This window comes from Tauraco erythrolophus, chromosome 22 (assembly GCF_009769465.1).
Source record: "Tauraco erythrolophus isolate bTauEry1 chromosome 22, bTauEry1.pri, whole genome shotgun sequence".
Taxonomy (NCBI): Eukaryota; Metazoa; Chordata; class Aves; order Musophagiformes; family Musophagidae; genus Tauraco; species Tauraco erythrolophus.
This window is the reverse complement of record NC_141486.1, coordinates 12674174-12691060: the sequence shown is the minus strand read 5'-3', so window position 1 is coordinate 12691060 and position 16887 is coordinate 12674174. Positions and strand designations below refer to the sequence as shown.

General features: G+C 38.9%; 1 protein-coding gene across 5 annotated transcripts in view; it reads right to left on the bottom strand.

Moving 5' to 3' along the window:
- Positions 1 to 217: 217 nt before the first annotated feature.
- RALGPS1 (Ral GEF with PH domain and SH3 binding motif 1) overlaps positions 218 to 16887 on the bottom strand; it is a 106659-nt gene continuing 89989 nt past the window's right edge. For 4 of the 5 annotated variants that reach the window (XM_086625274.1, XM_086625279.1, XM_086625277.1 and 1 more), the window contains 9 exons: positions 9459 to 9585; positions 8423 to 8574; positions 7109 to 7160; positions 6738 to 6818; positions 4433 to 4538; positions 3512 to 3604; positions 3231 to 3336; positions 2030 to 2121; positions 218 to 1272 (listed from right to left, as the gene is read on the bottom strand). In XM_086625274.1, the coding sequence (XP_086481400.1) occupies positions 1243 to 1272; positions 2030 to 2121; positions 3231 to 3336; positions 3512 to 3604; positions 4433 to 4538; positions 6738 to 6818; positions 7109 to 7160; positions 8423 to 8574; positions 9459 to 9585 (839 nt within the window). In that variant the 3' untranslated portion in view covers positions 218 to 1242. The remainder of the gene's footprint in view (positions 1273 to 2029; positions 2122 to 3230; positions 3337 to 3511; positions 3605 to 4432; positions 4539 to 6737; positions 6819 to 7108; positions 7161 to 8422; positions 8575 to 9458; positions 9586 to 16887) is intronic. The other variant, XM_086625278.1, reaches the window with a different exon arrangement.

Below are 16887 nucleotides of genomic sequence, written 5' to 3'. Positions count from 1 at the left end.
CAGGGACACAGCTACGGATATAGAGAGAGTTCTTTCATAGATTCCATAGATTTTCATAGATTTCATAGATTTTCTAGGTTGGAAAAGACCTTAGAGATCATCCAGTCCAACCGTTCCTAATCTCCCATTAAACCATATCCCTAAGTAGTTCATCCACCCTTTTCTTAAACACAGGAGAAGGCTCGGTTGATTTCCCCGCCCCCCCTCCCCCCTCTGGACACTGGTGTGAAGGATTCTTTGTACTTGCTCCACTGTCAGACAGCCTTGCCTAGCTTTCATTGCCATGATGATTTTGTAACAGCAGTACCACTATGTCATAAAGGTGCATCATGTACTGGAATTGAGTGGACTTGACTTGTCAACAGAAAGACAGAACAGACACAATGCTGTGGAATTACTCCCAGGAGCCAAGGCCATGTGATTATAATGCCTGATTACCTGCTTCCCTGTACCAAGAGATTTAAGATGAACAACATTCAGACTGAAGAAAAAAACCAAACTTGTATGCCTCTACTAAGAGAATGAAAGATGACTTCTAGCACAACATGAATTTAAACAGCCTTAAATCCATTGTCAGGGCATTCCTGAGTAACATAACTGAATGAAAAGAAAAACTGTCTTGTGCCAAAATACGTTTTTCCCAAATAGCTCAAATGTGAACGGCAGAATTGTCCAGAGATTTGATACAAAATCTGAGGCAGCCACATTGCCAAGCAACTCAGTGCACTTAGATTATAAAAATGTTGTTCCACAATTTTCTATTCTAATTGACACTTTGCAGCAAGTTAACACTGTCAGTCATTCTGTGCATTAGAAAGAATTAAAACCCAACATGGGCCAAATATTCTTCAATCACACAAAGCAGCTTAACAATAAAAAGAATCGTTTAAAAAAGAATAGGCAGAAGATATGATGTTCAGTTTGTGGCCAAAAATCAGTTCATGGCAGTCTCTGACCACAAGGAGTTGAGGGCTCTAGAATCCTGCAGGAGTCAGGATTAATCTTCTGTCCATCTAACGTGTCTGCTTTCACTCAGTGCATGAGACTACATCTGGTCCTAAGGACAACATTCACTTTCTGCTTTTAAAAGCTGTGTCAGAATCACTTTCAAGTTACATAGGAAAGTGCTGAAATATTTGTGGCTGGCTCATGTCAGGAAAACCATTCTCCTCTTCCTCCTTAGAGAACAATAGCCTGTCTCTTCAGTTTGGCACTTGAAGTCGCACCAGGTAGGAGAGCAAATTATTCGAATGACATTAGATTAGCAGGTACCTAGAAGAGAATGTAAATTATTCAGCAGTATAATGCTCCTGAACCTATTGTGGCATTGGGAAGGTTACAAAACAGAGTGGGCTAATCATTTATTACCTAATGTAGAAAGTCATCAGTCCCAAACGAGGGCTAACCCCATAACGGAAAGGAAAGGTAAAGACTGAAATGATTTTTCTATTCATGGGCCAAATCCAGACAAAGTACTCTTAAGAAGTCATCAGCATGCATGGAGGTGGGGGGAGGATGTGTGTGTAAAGATTCTTGAGCTGCATCCTGTTTGTGGTCCTATATGGATCAGCATCCTATTAATAAAACCTTTGGAAATCCTTTTAAGAATGAACAAGAGAAGAATGAGGCTGCTATATAAAGAACAAACATAGCATTTTATAGGACACCCTCTTCAATGGCACTTACACAGTAATTGGAGTAATTAGCATGCTTGCTTTGTCTGTGAGAAAGCCCCTTCTGAAGTAGAGATGGGGTTACCTCCCTTGAAGCAGTGTATGTAGAGGTTATATGCTATTAACATAACCAAACCTATAGCTAGACCTGCACAAATCCTAATTTGGTGGGAATTCTGCAGTTTAAAATAATTTTTATTCCTCCTATTGAAAAATTGGATCAATGTACAAAATGAGGAATTATGTCTGTCCCCACAAGACTGTGTGCATACATAGACTGAAGAGAGATATCTTTTCTAATAAGGATTTTCTGGAAAATATAACAAAGTGGGTAGAAATAAGTTTCACAACCTTACCTGAGGCCTGTTGCTTTTGCATGCATCATCCAAATGCTTATGCCATAATATTGCATGAAACCTTGAACCCGTCTGGAACTTGTAAACATTGCCTACAAAAATAAAAAAATCAAAGGCTCTATATTTGCAGACAGACATGTAGTTTCAAGGGATTCTAATTTCTGTGCAGAAGCCAAAGTCCTGAAGTAAACTGTTACATTAACTTGCACCTCAAATGCTCACACAGGATGTTGCTCATACAACAGAGACCATGCGAGGCATGTTATCCAACAATCCTTAGGTGAAGGGAATATGAGAACATAAGTGGCCTGCAAAGCTAAGAAGAGTGTATAGGCAGAGAGGCCAAATTACGGCCACAGAAAAGACCACTTAGGTCACATCTAATTTACTCCTGGCTTTCTTCTCATTAAGACTGCTGTGGTTACAGTCAAGTGTCTTACGAATGTTTTTGATATTTGTGAACTTAGTTTTCTTCCATGTCCTACTGCGAGTTTCCTCTATGTCTCGTTATTTTGTAAACTGTTTCTTGCAATCAAATACTTTGGGCATTTTAGTCAATACCCAAGAGATCCACTTTGCACAGTAGATGCAAATCCATGTCCGGCACCAAAGCTGAAAACGTGGAAAATGAAGGAAGCTTCAAAAATCTTTAGGTAACCACTCAAAGTGCGAAATAACTCCAGGGACTTTATGATCTTTTGAAGTTTTTGAAGTTTAATCAATGTGGAAGAGTTACGGCACTTCAAAATAAATTATTAAAAACTTACTTAAAATGCTTTTTTTGGTAAATGGTTTGATGTTTGAAGAATTTTCATAATATTTGAATTAGCCTCAGTGTAAGTCAAGATTTGATGTTGACCAATTTTAAGAAAGCTATTCAGAAACTTGGGAGACCAGGGTATGCAGGAACATGGACATGCAGCAATCTCGTATTGGTTGGGAAATTTCTGCAAAACTTATGGTAACCATCAAGATACAGCAACACCTCTATAGGCACCATAGAAACACCACAGCACATTGTAGAAATACGTTCAATTTCATTTGTACCCTCCCTCGAAAGTTCTGTATTGAAAATTTCCCTCTTCAGTCTTTTAAATGAGTGCCACTGCAAGTTCTGGAATCTACAAACTCATTAATAGAGATTCATCTACCTCCTAGCACAGAAATATAACGCAGACAATGTCCATCCTGCAACATCTACCTTTGTCAGGATTATTTAGCTGGAAAATATCAGGATGCTCAGGGTCGTCAGGCAGTGCCACCATCCAGCCCACAACGGAGACTTTTTTACCAGGTGTAGATTTATACTGGAAGAGACAGAGAAGGCAGTCACAGCTGAGACTGTACTAGGGATTAACTGTAGACTGTAAAAGTTGTGCAGACATATGGCTTAGCCTGGAACAGCAAATACGCTTCAAACACTCTTCCAGGTCTGCTTATGAATACACAAATTTTTTATTTTAGAACAAATTTAGAGCTTACATGTTTTCTTTCAGTGCCTCTTAAAGATTTTGCTCCAAAGTACAGAAGAGTTGATCCTGAAAGCATAACCCAGTACCTAGTCCATGAGGAGAGCTGAATCAGAAAGGAAAAAAATTAGGAAAAACTCTGCGTATCTCTGAAATTTCAAAAATCTATTCACAAGCAAGTCCAAGTTATACCAAAGTTAATTTCAGAAGCAAGGAATGGCAAGTTAGATAAAGAGTGTTTCCTGGTGTAAATCAGCCCAACTATCTAAATCTGGATGGTTGGCTGTGAATACAATCCATCTTACTTGGGTATCTCATAAAAATATCAGGACTGATTGCTTCACAGCAAAATAGTGTGCTGCCTTCTACTGGACAGATCTTAGACTTCTGCATTTGATCAATAAAATTTATTCAGATGACACATCTGCAGCTCTTCAAATCTTTTAGCACTGAACAGTAGAGTTGCACATAAAAAATATCAATGAATTCTCCAGAAAACAAAAAATTACCAAACTCGTAGAACGAGAACCATGTGAAACCCATAAATTTAGGTTAAGTATGAAGTACCATGACTTCGGTGCTATGGATGGATGTCCTGCAGCATTCCCATTTCACCACGATACTGAATTTCTGCCCTCACAGAAATGCGTGCTGATTTATAGAGCTGCTTTACTCTTGCTCTGCTGTCACAACATAGAGACATTACTTGCAAATGCAGGAAGAAGCAAAACTGCTGTAGATCAAATGACATACAAAGGTTATAACCTTGTTACAACCCAGGCAAAACTTTAAACAGAAAATGAGTTTACAATTGATAATAACAAGGAACATGGCTTTGTGTGGTATCAGGTTGCAGGTTTAATCTGATCCTGGAAACTAAAAGAGCCGCTACTGAATTAGAATCACAGGAGGAATTAGAATTAGAATCACTTACAGTAGGTTTCTTGCCTTCTTTGAGCAATGTTTTTCTTCTTAATGGCCCTTCCATGGTAATGACTCCTGTGGAACCACCTAAGGTGCAGCTGCAGGCCCCTGTTGGGCTGAAGAGACAAAACATTGCCGTACGTATTTGAGCAGACAAATAAGGACAAGAAGCAGGCAATATAATTTAGCTCTAAATAGATTTTTTCTGCATTGCCTTACATATATTGTATTGTCTGACATTTGATGCTATGACATGTATTTTTCCAGACCTAGATATCAAATAGGAACCAGGATCTTTGAGAAATGGCAAATCAACAAAAGGTTCTATTCTGGGGGCTTAGACATGAAAAAAATAAAACGGAATAAATATTGAGGCCCAAAGACCAAGGGAAATCAGGCAATTTTCTATTTCGTTCTGGTAAATTATAGAAATTATCTCAATTTCTGGAAAGTTATGGCTTAAAATTTTGGCAGTAAGAGCTCCCACAAATGTAATTTTATCTTAAAATAAACTTTAGCTGTCAAAAAAGAATGAAGGAAATTACCTTGGCTAATTGGAAAAGAGGTGGGAAAACTATATAACAATGCCAAATAATTTATTATACAGTGATTAAAATATCTTTTTCTTTCCCAGGACGAACATAGAGCTTCCCACATACAACACTGAAAAAGTGCCACAACTGAAAGAACCCAAGTACAGGCTAAGTTAGAAACATAACAACCATTAAGAACATAACAACCAAAGATGGATTGGCAGGTGATGGTCTGTTAGAATTATCTGCTGCTAACCTTTCTTCATTGCCATGTGATCACAGCCCTGATATTCTTATAAGGGCCAATGAAGTTTACCAGAGCCAACTAAATCACGCCTACTAAGGAAACTAAGGAAACTTTCCTTTACTAAGTAAAAGGACATGTGTGAGATCCACCACTCAGTTGTTACAGGAACATTATTTTGTCTATGAACAAGTATGACAGTGTCATATACACATATGCTGGTAAAAGTGATATACACAGCAACACCACCTATGCAAAAGCAGCACTTCAAACTGGCAAGTGCATCTTCTTCGATTAAATGGAATTGCCTTGTCTGTGCTAATGTGTGTTCCTGCCAATTCTAATTTTCTGACAGAAGCAGTGGAAGATTCCAGAAAGGGCAGAATGAACGCAAGCATTAGAATTACTCGACGGTGGATAAACGTAAGAAATGTATTTTAGGGAATAACTCCTCTTTGTGGATTTAATAGGCTTTTCACATTTTTATCTTCTTATATTTTCTACTTGTAGCTTGTATCCATTTTTGAAAGAAATCTACCATGGACATGTTAAGAGAGTATTTTCCAGAAGCAGGTACCATAGCTGAAATATTGTTCCAAAATTTATTCTTTTACTTATTTATAATGTACCCATTTTTATTCCTGTCTAACTTCTAACTTGTGCTGCTATCAGATGTTACGAGCTCAAGTAAAATGGCCGTACTTACATTTACACATTGTATCGACACTTCCACAATGGCTGAGGCCAGCTAATTTATACAAAATAAAAACTGACTGGATTTAAACGCCAACTAAATCTCAGTATTTGCACAATACTGTTTCAGGGCCCTATTTTCTTCATTGTTCATATATTCTTCTTCACTTCCCACTACCACAGAATTTATCAAGTCCAGGTCAGGTATGGATGCAATGAATGATTTTTATCCCTCTAACCATACACAATTTTCCGTGTCACCTCTCTTTGGGCTGTAAATGGATTACCTGTTTCTGAAAAGTCCATGTCTTAGTGATTAGCAACATTGAGAGTGCCTGCTACATATGGCATTGCAGATGTTCCCTCTCTTACTCGGGGTCCAAGGTAACACCTCTTTACCGTACCAAATCAACACATCATACTATAGCTCTCTGACACAAACAGATGTTATGGGTAGCTGTCCTGCAAATCAGGAAATAAATTGTGAGAAAGGGTCAAGAAGGTACCCTTCTAACATCATTATTTGTCACAGAAGGCAAAGATGGCCTTCATGACAAGCCTGCTTCTGTAATGTCATAAAACCCAAAGTGAAAATAGTTTTCTGCAATATGGAAGCCAGACATAATTAGTTAAATCAATAGCTAAACTAAAAATCATCTGAATGGGCCATACCCCCTGCTTTAGCATTAAGAGGAATTTTCACAAGCAGGACGGGAAGACTCCCACGAGTCGATATGGTCATACAAGGATACTTTTGGACACAAAATATATTACGCTAGCAAAGTGTAGACACCCAAATGAATGTTCGGCACCATACTCTGAGCAAGGTAGACTCTGAACTGTACCTGTAGACACAGCTTCGACTCCTAGGAGAACTCCGGATCGGTACCCTCCAGTTAGGCCCCAATGTGGCATATAAACGACCCCTGTTCAAGAATGCAAATATCTGATGAGGGAAGTTCTAGTCTGAGACTACAACTGTTAGGGTTTGGTAAACATGACAGAGACAGTTGCCAATCTTTTCATGTCCATGGGAAGAAAAGCACAATAACTTTACAGTGCTTTATTTCAAAAAGTTTGCCATTTTTTTCCTAACTAAGCAGTAATTTGGTAAAAATAACTATTAATTTAGGGCTTACCTATGTTAGGGATCATTCGTGAATTTCTTAGCTAAGTCTGTAGAGTGCTCAGTGACTGTGCATGAAGACTAACTCACCTTTCAAGCCCTGATGGCAGCTCCTCACTAAATTCTGAGCTTTCACTGCTATCTAGAAAAAGAGTAGTACAGAGAAGGAGTAAGAAAACCACCCAAGGGAAAATACAAAGCCAATGTATGTGGATCACCAGAATAATCTTTATACAGTACCACAGAAATTGCTTACTCAAATCATGTTTCAAAGTTGAAGTCTTTAGAACTCATGGTAAAATCTAAAACTGGAAGAGGCTTACGTGAGCTTTCCCATTTATATCTCACTGATGAATGAAGTTACTGTAACTGCTGTGTTTAAATACCAGCCATCTACATGTTACTTTAATTTTCATTATGTTGCTTTTCCTTCAAAAGGTGAGCACTTCAGAAACACAAAATCCAGTTACTTTGTAAGACAATACTTCTACTGCAACATCTGTCAGCTGATTAAAGTTATTAGACCTGGTATCGTTTGTTTTCAGCAAGCAAGCACATCTGTAACAGAGGATATGCCAGCTGTATGCTGCTGCTAGGAGCCATAACAAATAGCATTCACAATGGTAGTCCTTATTTCTCCTCCAAGCCCATGACTGATTTGTCCCTCCTTCCCTGGCACAGCTATTTAGCTCACAGTTTTAATTTGCCCAGGACGGATCTTCTAATGCTCAGTACAACACAGTGAGCTGCACCTGTATTTTCAGAAGTTCAGAGATCATCTCAGTGTCAAACTCTTCTCGGTCAAGTAACCTGCTATCCTTCGTCTGTTTCCTATTCTAGAAATAGCCTGAGTCACTAAAAAGGCGACTTTCTCTCGCTTAGAACACCGATTCTCAATCATTTTGGTTTTATTATAATCACTATTTCATTAATTATAGTACCATAACACAAATTGTCATCATCTTCTTTCACAAGGTCATTTTATGGGTTTTTTTGAAGCCTCAGAGAGCACAACTAAACTATTCTCCCATCTTCTAAAATGTATCGTTAAAATTAAAGTTTTCCTTTTGAAAAGGTAGCTTTCAAAATACATATCTGCTTTCCAGTAGCGCTTTTTAAATTTTTTCCTGATGAAAGCTGACAAAAACTCTGTGTTACGTACAGAGCATATGCACAGACAATTTTCTTTCATGCCGCGTTTACCAAAACCATCAGTAGGTAACTGAGGAATGCTGAGATAATGTTGACTAGGTAGCCGAGTAGCAGTTCTGACCTACTTTCTTCCATGAAAGGGACCAGCCTTTGCACAGGAGCTAATTCCCTACTTCTGGGTATCTCTGTGCACCTCCTGAGCTCTGGGACAGAAAAGCAGGGACGTCAGTCGCTTCCGCACGCAGACTCTACCTATGGAAAGGCCGTTGGAGAAGAGCGAGCTCAGCACGTGGCCGCGGGCCGGGCTGTGCGGCTCCAGGACGCTGTCATCCAGGAGATGGCGCGGCCGCTCCGTCGGGAAAGTGGCACTTCTGCTCTCCACCACGCTGAGCTGACACATCATGCTGGGAAATCGGGGAGAAGAACACAGACCCCTCATGTCATCCAACAGCGACCCTTGGCTCCGGGTACTTCCACTCGGACTTTGCCCTACTGACAGGTTATTAAGTAGGAGGCAATTAAAGGGCACTGCTTACACTTTCCCTCTGCTGCACGCATGCTCCTTGACTACTAAAACAAGTTTCAGATTTTAGCGGTCTTTCCAAGTAACAATTATTACATTTCTGCAGATGGGAAGTTTTAAGTTTTTTGACTCCCCTCTGTACAAAACCTGAACACCATGTGTGGAGGCAAAGGTAGAAAAACAGAAAAAGGAGACCTCAGCTAAGCCACTGCTTAGCGATCCTTCGCTAAGCTGAACTAACTCATCAACACCTCTGACTTTGGATAAGTTACATGAACTTCTTTTTCCCTAACTTGTTAATTGTGAAATTTGGTAGAAGCTGAAACCTTAACTGAGGAGCAGGTGCTCTCACTTAGCTGGGTATAAGGCAGAGAAAAATGCTTCTAATACATATTACCCAGATAAAACAGTGCAAAAGGTCACAACTTTCCTGAATGTGCCAAGCAGCTAGCAACATTCCTTAGATAGGTTAGCAAGATGTGTAAAAAACAAAACAAAACAAAAATCGGTTATGCACACCAAGAATCCACAGACCAAAGTGGATACACAGCTTTCAAGTACTGTCAATGTCTGGCACTAGCAGAGAATAGAGTCAGCAAAAATAACAAAGTGTCAAGAGAAAACCTAGAGAATACACAGCAAAGCCTGAGGCACTCTTGCAATACAAGAAAATGGAAGAGACAAATACCAGAGTGTTCTGCTGCTACCTTAAACCTTTGTGATGCATGACATTGCCTGAGTGTGGGACAGCCTGGAGTAACTCACTTGTTTCCCAGGCTGTGACTCTTCCTGTGCCTTGGTACAGGAGGTGTAGGTAGACTTGCTGCTACTGAGGCATCGGGACACGTGGGTCTCCTGCTGAATTTCATAATTGCTGACACGTCAGATGGACCTAAAAGACAGAGATCATTTAACACTGAACTGATGCAAACCCCAGAATTTTCATGGGCTGGTGTATTTAGCCTCCAACTAAAATGAATTGTTACAGAAAACCAAAAGGCACTATTTCTGAAGAACTGTTTCTTATGCATTAGGGTTACACCATCCATTTCTGTTGCGACTTCATCTCTATACTCTTAAACTGTCTGCAAGTAATTTTTAAAACAGCTTTGCACATACTTTTAACAACGAACTCCTACAAAAGTCTTGGCACCCTTACAACAGCTGGATGTGCCAAGGTGTAATACACAGAGCCAGAAAGTCAGTTTGTACTTCGGGTGTGAGCAGGAATGCTCACACATGTTTTGAATTTTGTTCACAACTCCATGTTGTGAATAAACTGTAAACAATCTGCTCATACTGACTCACAGCTTAAGCATGTAAGAGAAAGCAGGGGCTTTTCATGTATCTAAGGGCCAGACAGATGCATTACTTCTCAATCATCTATGAGCTCTAGAGATGTCTCACTGCAATTATTCTTCCTCTCATTTTACAGATTTTATGAGGCCTTATGGAAAACATGGACAAGCTGTTCCTGTTCCAGTTCCTTGATGCTGTTTGCAAAAGGCTGGCAGTGAACTTTTCAATACAGTGGAGAACAACACAGCCTATCATCATCCTCAGTGAATGCAAGGCTATTCTTGGCTTTGTAATAAACAGTTGAGATTTCACTTTTAAACATTTAGTTGTGGCATTGGTGCTTGTGACAGAAGTGGGAACAGTGGTCATGAAAATGGCTGTCTGCCCCCTATTTATCTCCAGATTTGTACAGCTCAGGTAGCAGTGAAACAGACTTCCTTCCCCGTGCATTACAGGAACCACTTCTTGGAGGCTCCAGTGACCTCAGCTCAAGTCAGCTTCTGGCCTCTAAACTAAAATCCCTGTTAAGAGGTCGACAGAGACAGAAACTTTGTGATGTTAAAAACCACATACAACTATCATCAGAATCCTTACAAAAGTGTCTGCCCTTATATTAGTGATAAACAGAAATAGAAAAAAAAAAAATCAAACAAAACCCCAACATTCCAGGGCACAGTTTGACAACAGGATGCAAAGCTACACTCATAACAGAAATGGTTCTGAGAGGGTGGTTGGTCACTGGAACAGGATCCCCAGGGAAGTGGTCACAGCACCCAGCCTGTCAGAGTACAAGGAGCATCTGGACAATGCTCTTGGTAATATAATTCAATTTTAGGTAGCCCTGCAAGGCCATCTTCCACGTTGCTCAAAGCCTCATCCAGTCTGGCCTTGAGCATCTCCAGGAATGGGGCATCCACAACTTCTCTGGACAGTATTTTTGTCTGCCTGTCTTTGCTACCATCACACAATTGAGAATTTGTGAAACATGACACCAGTAGCACGAGTCACTGGCATTATGTGGCTTCAGGAAAGGTCTTATGCTTAAAGGCCACATAAAGTTTTAAAAAAACCTGCACTTTTAATCATTACTCGATCCAGAGATTCAACCAGAACAACAGGGCTGGAAGTTTGGAAGAGGGCTGAGTACAATGTTCTGTTGCATTTTCAATTAAAATTGTGTTGTATTTAGGCTGTAAGACGACATTGGAAGCTTTTTCTCTAAAGACAATAGGGTTCATCTTTCTCTTCTGCCATGGAGCTAAGCACAAGTTAGAATATAAAAAAGTATGAATCCGAGCACAATTAGGTGGTGAATAGTTTAGTGTAAAAACTGTTTGAATTAGTATTTCACCATTAGGTCTGAAAATCTGCCTGTTATATTACTAGCAAGAGCATATATTCCACTAAAGCCTTTTAGTACAAGTTTTCATTACAAATTCTTGAAATTTACACAGAGACAAACCAAATGCATTCAGAAGTTTCAGGAATGATTACAAGTTCTTTTACTCGAAAACCTCCAGCCCTTCTGATGAACCAGGCTGACAAAAAGGAGTTCCCTCTGCATGCTTTATTTGTAGTTCCTTTCCATCGGATATTTTCGACTTTTGAATAGTAAAATACTTAGGACTACTGAGATGTTTGCTACCTGCTAAGAAGCTTAAAATATATTGAAACTGAGACCCAGTGTGAAGATAGTGGCAGCCAAAAGAGAATTTTCCTGAGAATTGTGAGCATGTATCAGCAAGAGGTTAGTCTGAAACTCAGCATAAACTTCAGTGTTAACGTGGCCACTCTGAGGTTACCATCACACCTTGCAATGCATTAAGTCACTACTTGTCCCTTAATTTGGCTGCAGGATTGGTTCAGCTTTCTGTGTTATTTTTCAGTTTTCAGCTCTTTCTCTCTGTTGCCAGTTCTAAATCCTGATTTACATCAAGTTCTTTTAAGTTGATGACATTATAGTTCACCAAGTGGTACTGAAGCATTATGTTTAACAAACTGTTGAAAGTACAGCCTGTGAAATAGCAGCAATCTCAAGGCACAGTCCTAAAAGAGTACAAGTATGGTACAGCGTTTTTTTCACACAGACACTATGCCACATGTCAAAATAACTGTTAAATTTTCTGATACATAAGTGTTTAAAGGTTTAAGTTTCTCACCATGGAGAGTCACAGAGCTGAAAGCAGTAAGATAAATTTGATTCTAAGACAATATTCATTGAAATAAAGCATGAAGACTGCACCAAAACTACTTTATCTAAAAAAAGAACAGCAAAATAACAAGTCTTATGTTGACACAATCAAGCCATTACAAAATCAAAGTCATCTGGATTGACTCCAGGTATTTTAAAGTATTTATAGGTTCAAACATTATCACTATCAAAACCTACAAAAAATAAAGAGATGTTGTCTACTGGCAAAAATAGTTCTTTGGGAGTTTTCACTCTACACTCCCCTTTTTTGGAAATCAGCCCCCCCATTCAGGAAGCATGGAGTGAAATTTGCACCAATCTGAATACAAAACAAAAATATTTAAAGATTGATCATTGTAACTTGATTTTAGCAAGAGCTTTTATTACCTGGACAGCTTCAGAACAGAAAATTTGAAAAAAAAACCCCAAACTCTGAAACAAATTATGTAAAGTGTCTAAAAGGACTGCATATCTCAGATTGAAAATGAGATTGTAGAATCAGACTTCAGTTCAGGTCAAAATATTGCCTGGCTAAGGCGAGATGTGTCAAGGGTGATGGAATTTGTGGAAATAGGTATAGAAGCCTCACAACTTAAGCCAACAGTTCCAGCCTGGCTTCCTTGCTATTATACATGGCAATCACAATTGCTCTCATCTGTCCTGTGAAAGGAGGTAATGGACTTAATTCTAATTCCTACTTAGGTGTCTTTAAGCGAAGATCCTGATGACAGAGTGCTTTGTGGAATAAGATGAAGACAGAATACCAGCTGTGCTGGTATTACTCTGTCTGGAGCGGACATTTTCTATGTAGTTCTGCATCTTCCTCATCTCCAAGGCAAGAGAAGGAAGTATGTACAGTTTGGCTCTGTAAACCCTGAGCTAAGGGTAAAAAGAATCCGAGCTTAAAAACCTTTACAAAGTCTTTGCATCTGCTCTGCTGTCAAAGGTCTATAAAGAACTGTGAAGTTCAGAGTTCTCGTCAGACAGGACGTGTGCTGCAGCGTACGCCCAGTTCAGCAAGAACTGGAGTGCAGAGGGTGTCAGCGTGAGCTGTGGGGCACTGGGGAGATGACCTTATTTCTGTAAAGGGGTAAGAGACAAGACAGCCTGTGCCAAGAAGGATGCCAAAGAGTAAGTGGTAAGATACTGATGAAAACTGCACACACCGAGGGACGTTTATGAACATACCAGACTGCTGAGCAATGGGCTGGGGAAGCTATGCCTGATACTGCTGATAACAAAATTCTAATATTTAAATTCATTTGAGATTGAGTTATTTTGCCCCTTTTTTCCAATAAGTGAAGTCATCTGCTACTGCTAACTCTCCTCTCTACTCTCCTGGCTCCACTCCTAGTGCATACTGTTACCATGATTGCTATTCTGCTATTTTGCCTTTCATGGAGACAAAGCACTCTTAGTAGGATTTTCCAGTCAGCTGGCATGAACAAGGGTTAGTTTGGTTTTCATTATTTCTCAGCATCATTTTTGAGACTACGTTGACAAGCACAAAAATAATGTATAAAAATACTGTAACATTATTAAAAATTTGTTTGTGTTAGGGAACGTGAGACAACTTCATCAGAGCGAGCTGAGTGCTGTTCAGAGGTCTGTGGCAAGAACATTTGGAAAAGTTTACACATATCCCAAAGGATCTCACTGTTTTTTCCTTTGCATAATTTTTCCATGAATAATCCTTCAAATGTTATAAATGAATGTTACTTTTGCAATCCTTCAGTAGAACATGTGAACATTTACAGTCTCCAGAGCTTTTAAAAAAAGTAACAGGGCAAAGGAGTTACAGTTCACAATTTTTCTCCACTAAAAATCTATCAATAAACTAATCCTAGGCATCCAAAAAGAAAACTGAAAATGAGTTGTATATTATATGCTGAAAAACAAAGTGATTTTTAAGTAAAACAGTCTCAACTATTTACTATTTTTAGGTGAGCAGCTAAGAAGTAAAACTGATACTTACCAGCTCTGTTCCTAAAACTTAACAATGACATTCCAAGCCACAGACTCTCTAGTTAAATCTTTGCTGTAAATTTTTACTGTTCTGTTGCCGTTGTAACCAAAGTCAGTGGGTGATAATTAAAACTTTCAAATAGAAAGACCTACTTACAAAACACACAAAAAAGAACTTCAAAAGAGTTTTGTGCACGGAATCAAGAATGACAGAAAGCAAAATAGATCTAGAATGATGGCTATTGTAAAAGCATAGTTTTAGTTTGCAGAGTATTGATTTACAATGCATCTAAAGCCTGTGAATGCATACAACATGCAACAGACATGTATGTTATGGATGCTTCTCAGACAAGAGAAAACTAAGAACAAGAATCAGTCCTTGGCTGCACCTCTCCGTGCTTCCCCAAGACTCGTGCCCCTGAAAAAAAAAAAAAAACCAAACAAAAAAAAGTGTGATTTGGTCAGACAAACTGAAGTCTACCTGCTCTCCTTGGAAACAGTACGCAAAGGCCTGTTGCTGCAGAGGTCAGGCAGATGATTTTGGTTATCGAATGAAAGTACTCTTTTTTTCAAAGAGACTAGGAACTATTTCTAATACATGCCCTGGGAGTAAAGGGAACATAAATAGGATATTGCATTTCTGCCACATGATGCCTGTTGCTGTAATCAGTGTCCTATTCTAACCTTCACCTCCACTCTATGTAATGGCAAAAGGTACAGATACATTTATAAAAAGTAATTTGGAAGCTCTGTTCTGCAGTGCATTTTTTTTTTCTCACTGTACGGACAATAACTGGTATAGAATATTAGTCTGTCCACTTTGACAATCAAGAATTTCTAATTCTACAAGTATCATAAGAAGAAAAAGATTAAATCACTGTTTCATTCCAGACTTTATATTTTTAATCTTCCACAAATCCTCATCATCTTTTATACTTTGCATTTAAAAAGAATATGTTAAGTCTAGGGAAACATTCAGTAGAAATCATGATTAAGATTGCTGCAAATAAACTGCATGGCTTTGCTGCACTGTCCTTTCCTTCTTTAAGTGTTTTTCTTTCACTCATAATCCAGATGAACCACAACTTTCTCAAGTGCCTTCTATTTCTAATATGTGTAAAGAATGTCCTGCTATCTGTTTTATTTCCTTCAAATCATTCTCAGTTTCTTTAATTTCTATCTTCCACTTATCCAGCTTCAGCTTATTCTTTTTTCTTGATTCCATTCTTCTCAATAATCCTTCCTTTATTACAGCCTTTAGTGGATTTTCAGGTGAAATGTGCAGGTTTGCTTTCCTAAATAATCAGAAAACAGCTTAAAGAAGTCTAACAACAAACTTCTTCATTTAGTAATCCAAAAAAGTCATGATATGGACACTTCCTTCCTCCCTCAAACTCAACTGATTTGCTTCGTGCAAGTAACCTCCCATCCCAAATTTCTTAAACAAGTAAACAAAAACTGACATTGAGAGAGAGATCTGGAGTACATATGTGGTATTCTTTTGCTTCACTTTACTTCCAGGTTCTATTTTTTAGAACCTATTTTATGTTTACAGGACTCCAGAATACACTTATTAGGCAATTTATTAGAAGATGTTTCTTCATAGCCCTTACTGTCTCATATGTATCTCCTCAAATCTGTAACAGGAATGGTTAGGAATAGTCTGGCCCAGGGTTTTTTGTGTTGTTTTTTTTGTTGCTACCATCTACTGGTGTCAAGAACGCTTGGAATAGATACACAGTGTGGTTCTCCTTCAAGGTAGTCTTTGCTTTATGTTCAAATTTGCATTAACAAAATCCACTAATTTAAAGGTTAATTCCAAAAGCATGGTTTGCAGCAAGGGAATAAACACTGACATATATGTCAGTCTTTTGTAATGTCTATCAATAACAACAATTATGAAAAAGAGAACTTTCAGTCACATGAGCATATTAACTTATACTTTTCCTTCCCATAAATTTAAGTATAACAGTGAATCATGCTGGGTTATTTCAGGATACCAATGTCCCTTAACGGGCAAGCACAGACTAGGCAGGTGCAGCTCCGTTCACCCTGTCTCCATTGCTGTTATGAAAAACCTGCGTGCATGTGTGAGGAAGTACTTCAATCTTCTTGGACCATTCACTTCTGGAGTATGTTTTTGCTGTAATTGCCAGAAAGGGATCAATTAAGTGACGTGGACACAGAGGGGATTCTGTTGATGTCAATATATGAAGTGTCAAAACATACAAAACGGACCCCAGAGGAGTTTGCCCAGCAGTACTCAATCCAGTGTATCCAAAAGTAGACTGTAGAAATATGTTAATAAAGTAGTGAAAGATGAAATTGCAGTGCAGACAAGATCACAAATTTAATATAGTTAGCGAGGACAAGAGCAACACCAAACCAGAAAAGCCAACCAGACAACCAAACCAACCAGAAACCTGGGGCTCTTCGGTCTGTGCCGTTCTTTCCAGACCAAGTACAACTAACGACATTTCTAATGTACTTGGACTGCACAGTAAGCACACTTGAGTGTATTTATTTCAAATGCTTGATACTTTCAATTTCAGGTGTTATTTTTATAGAATCACTAATTGTCAGCATTTCTGTTACTTATACTGCACCAGTGGAATGTGCAAAACCCTGACTTACACTTCAGCAAAAATGCTGAATTTTTTGCAGCTGGATCTGCAGGGTAGTGCATGAGCTTGGATGACATCCATATTGGCAATGAAGCCAGACCCATTGTAAGAGCAC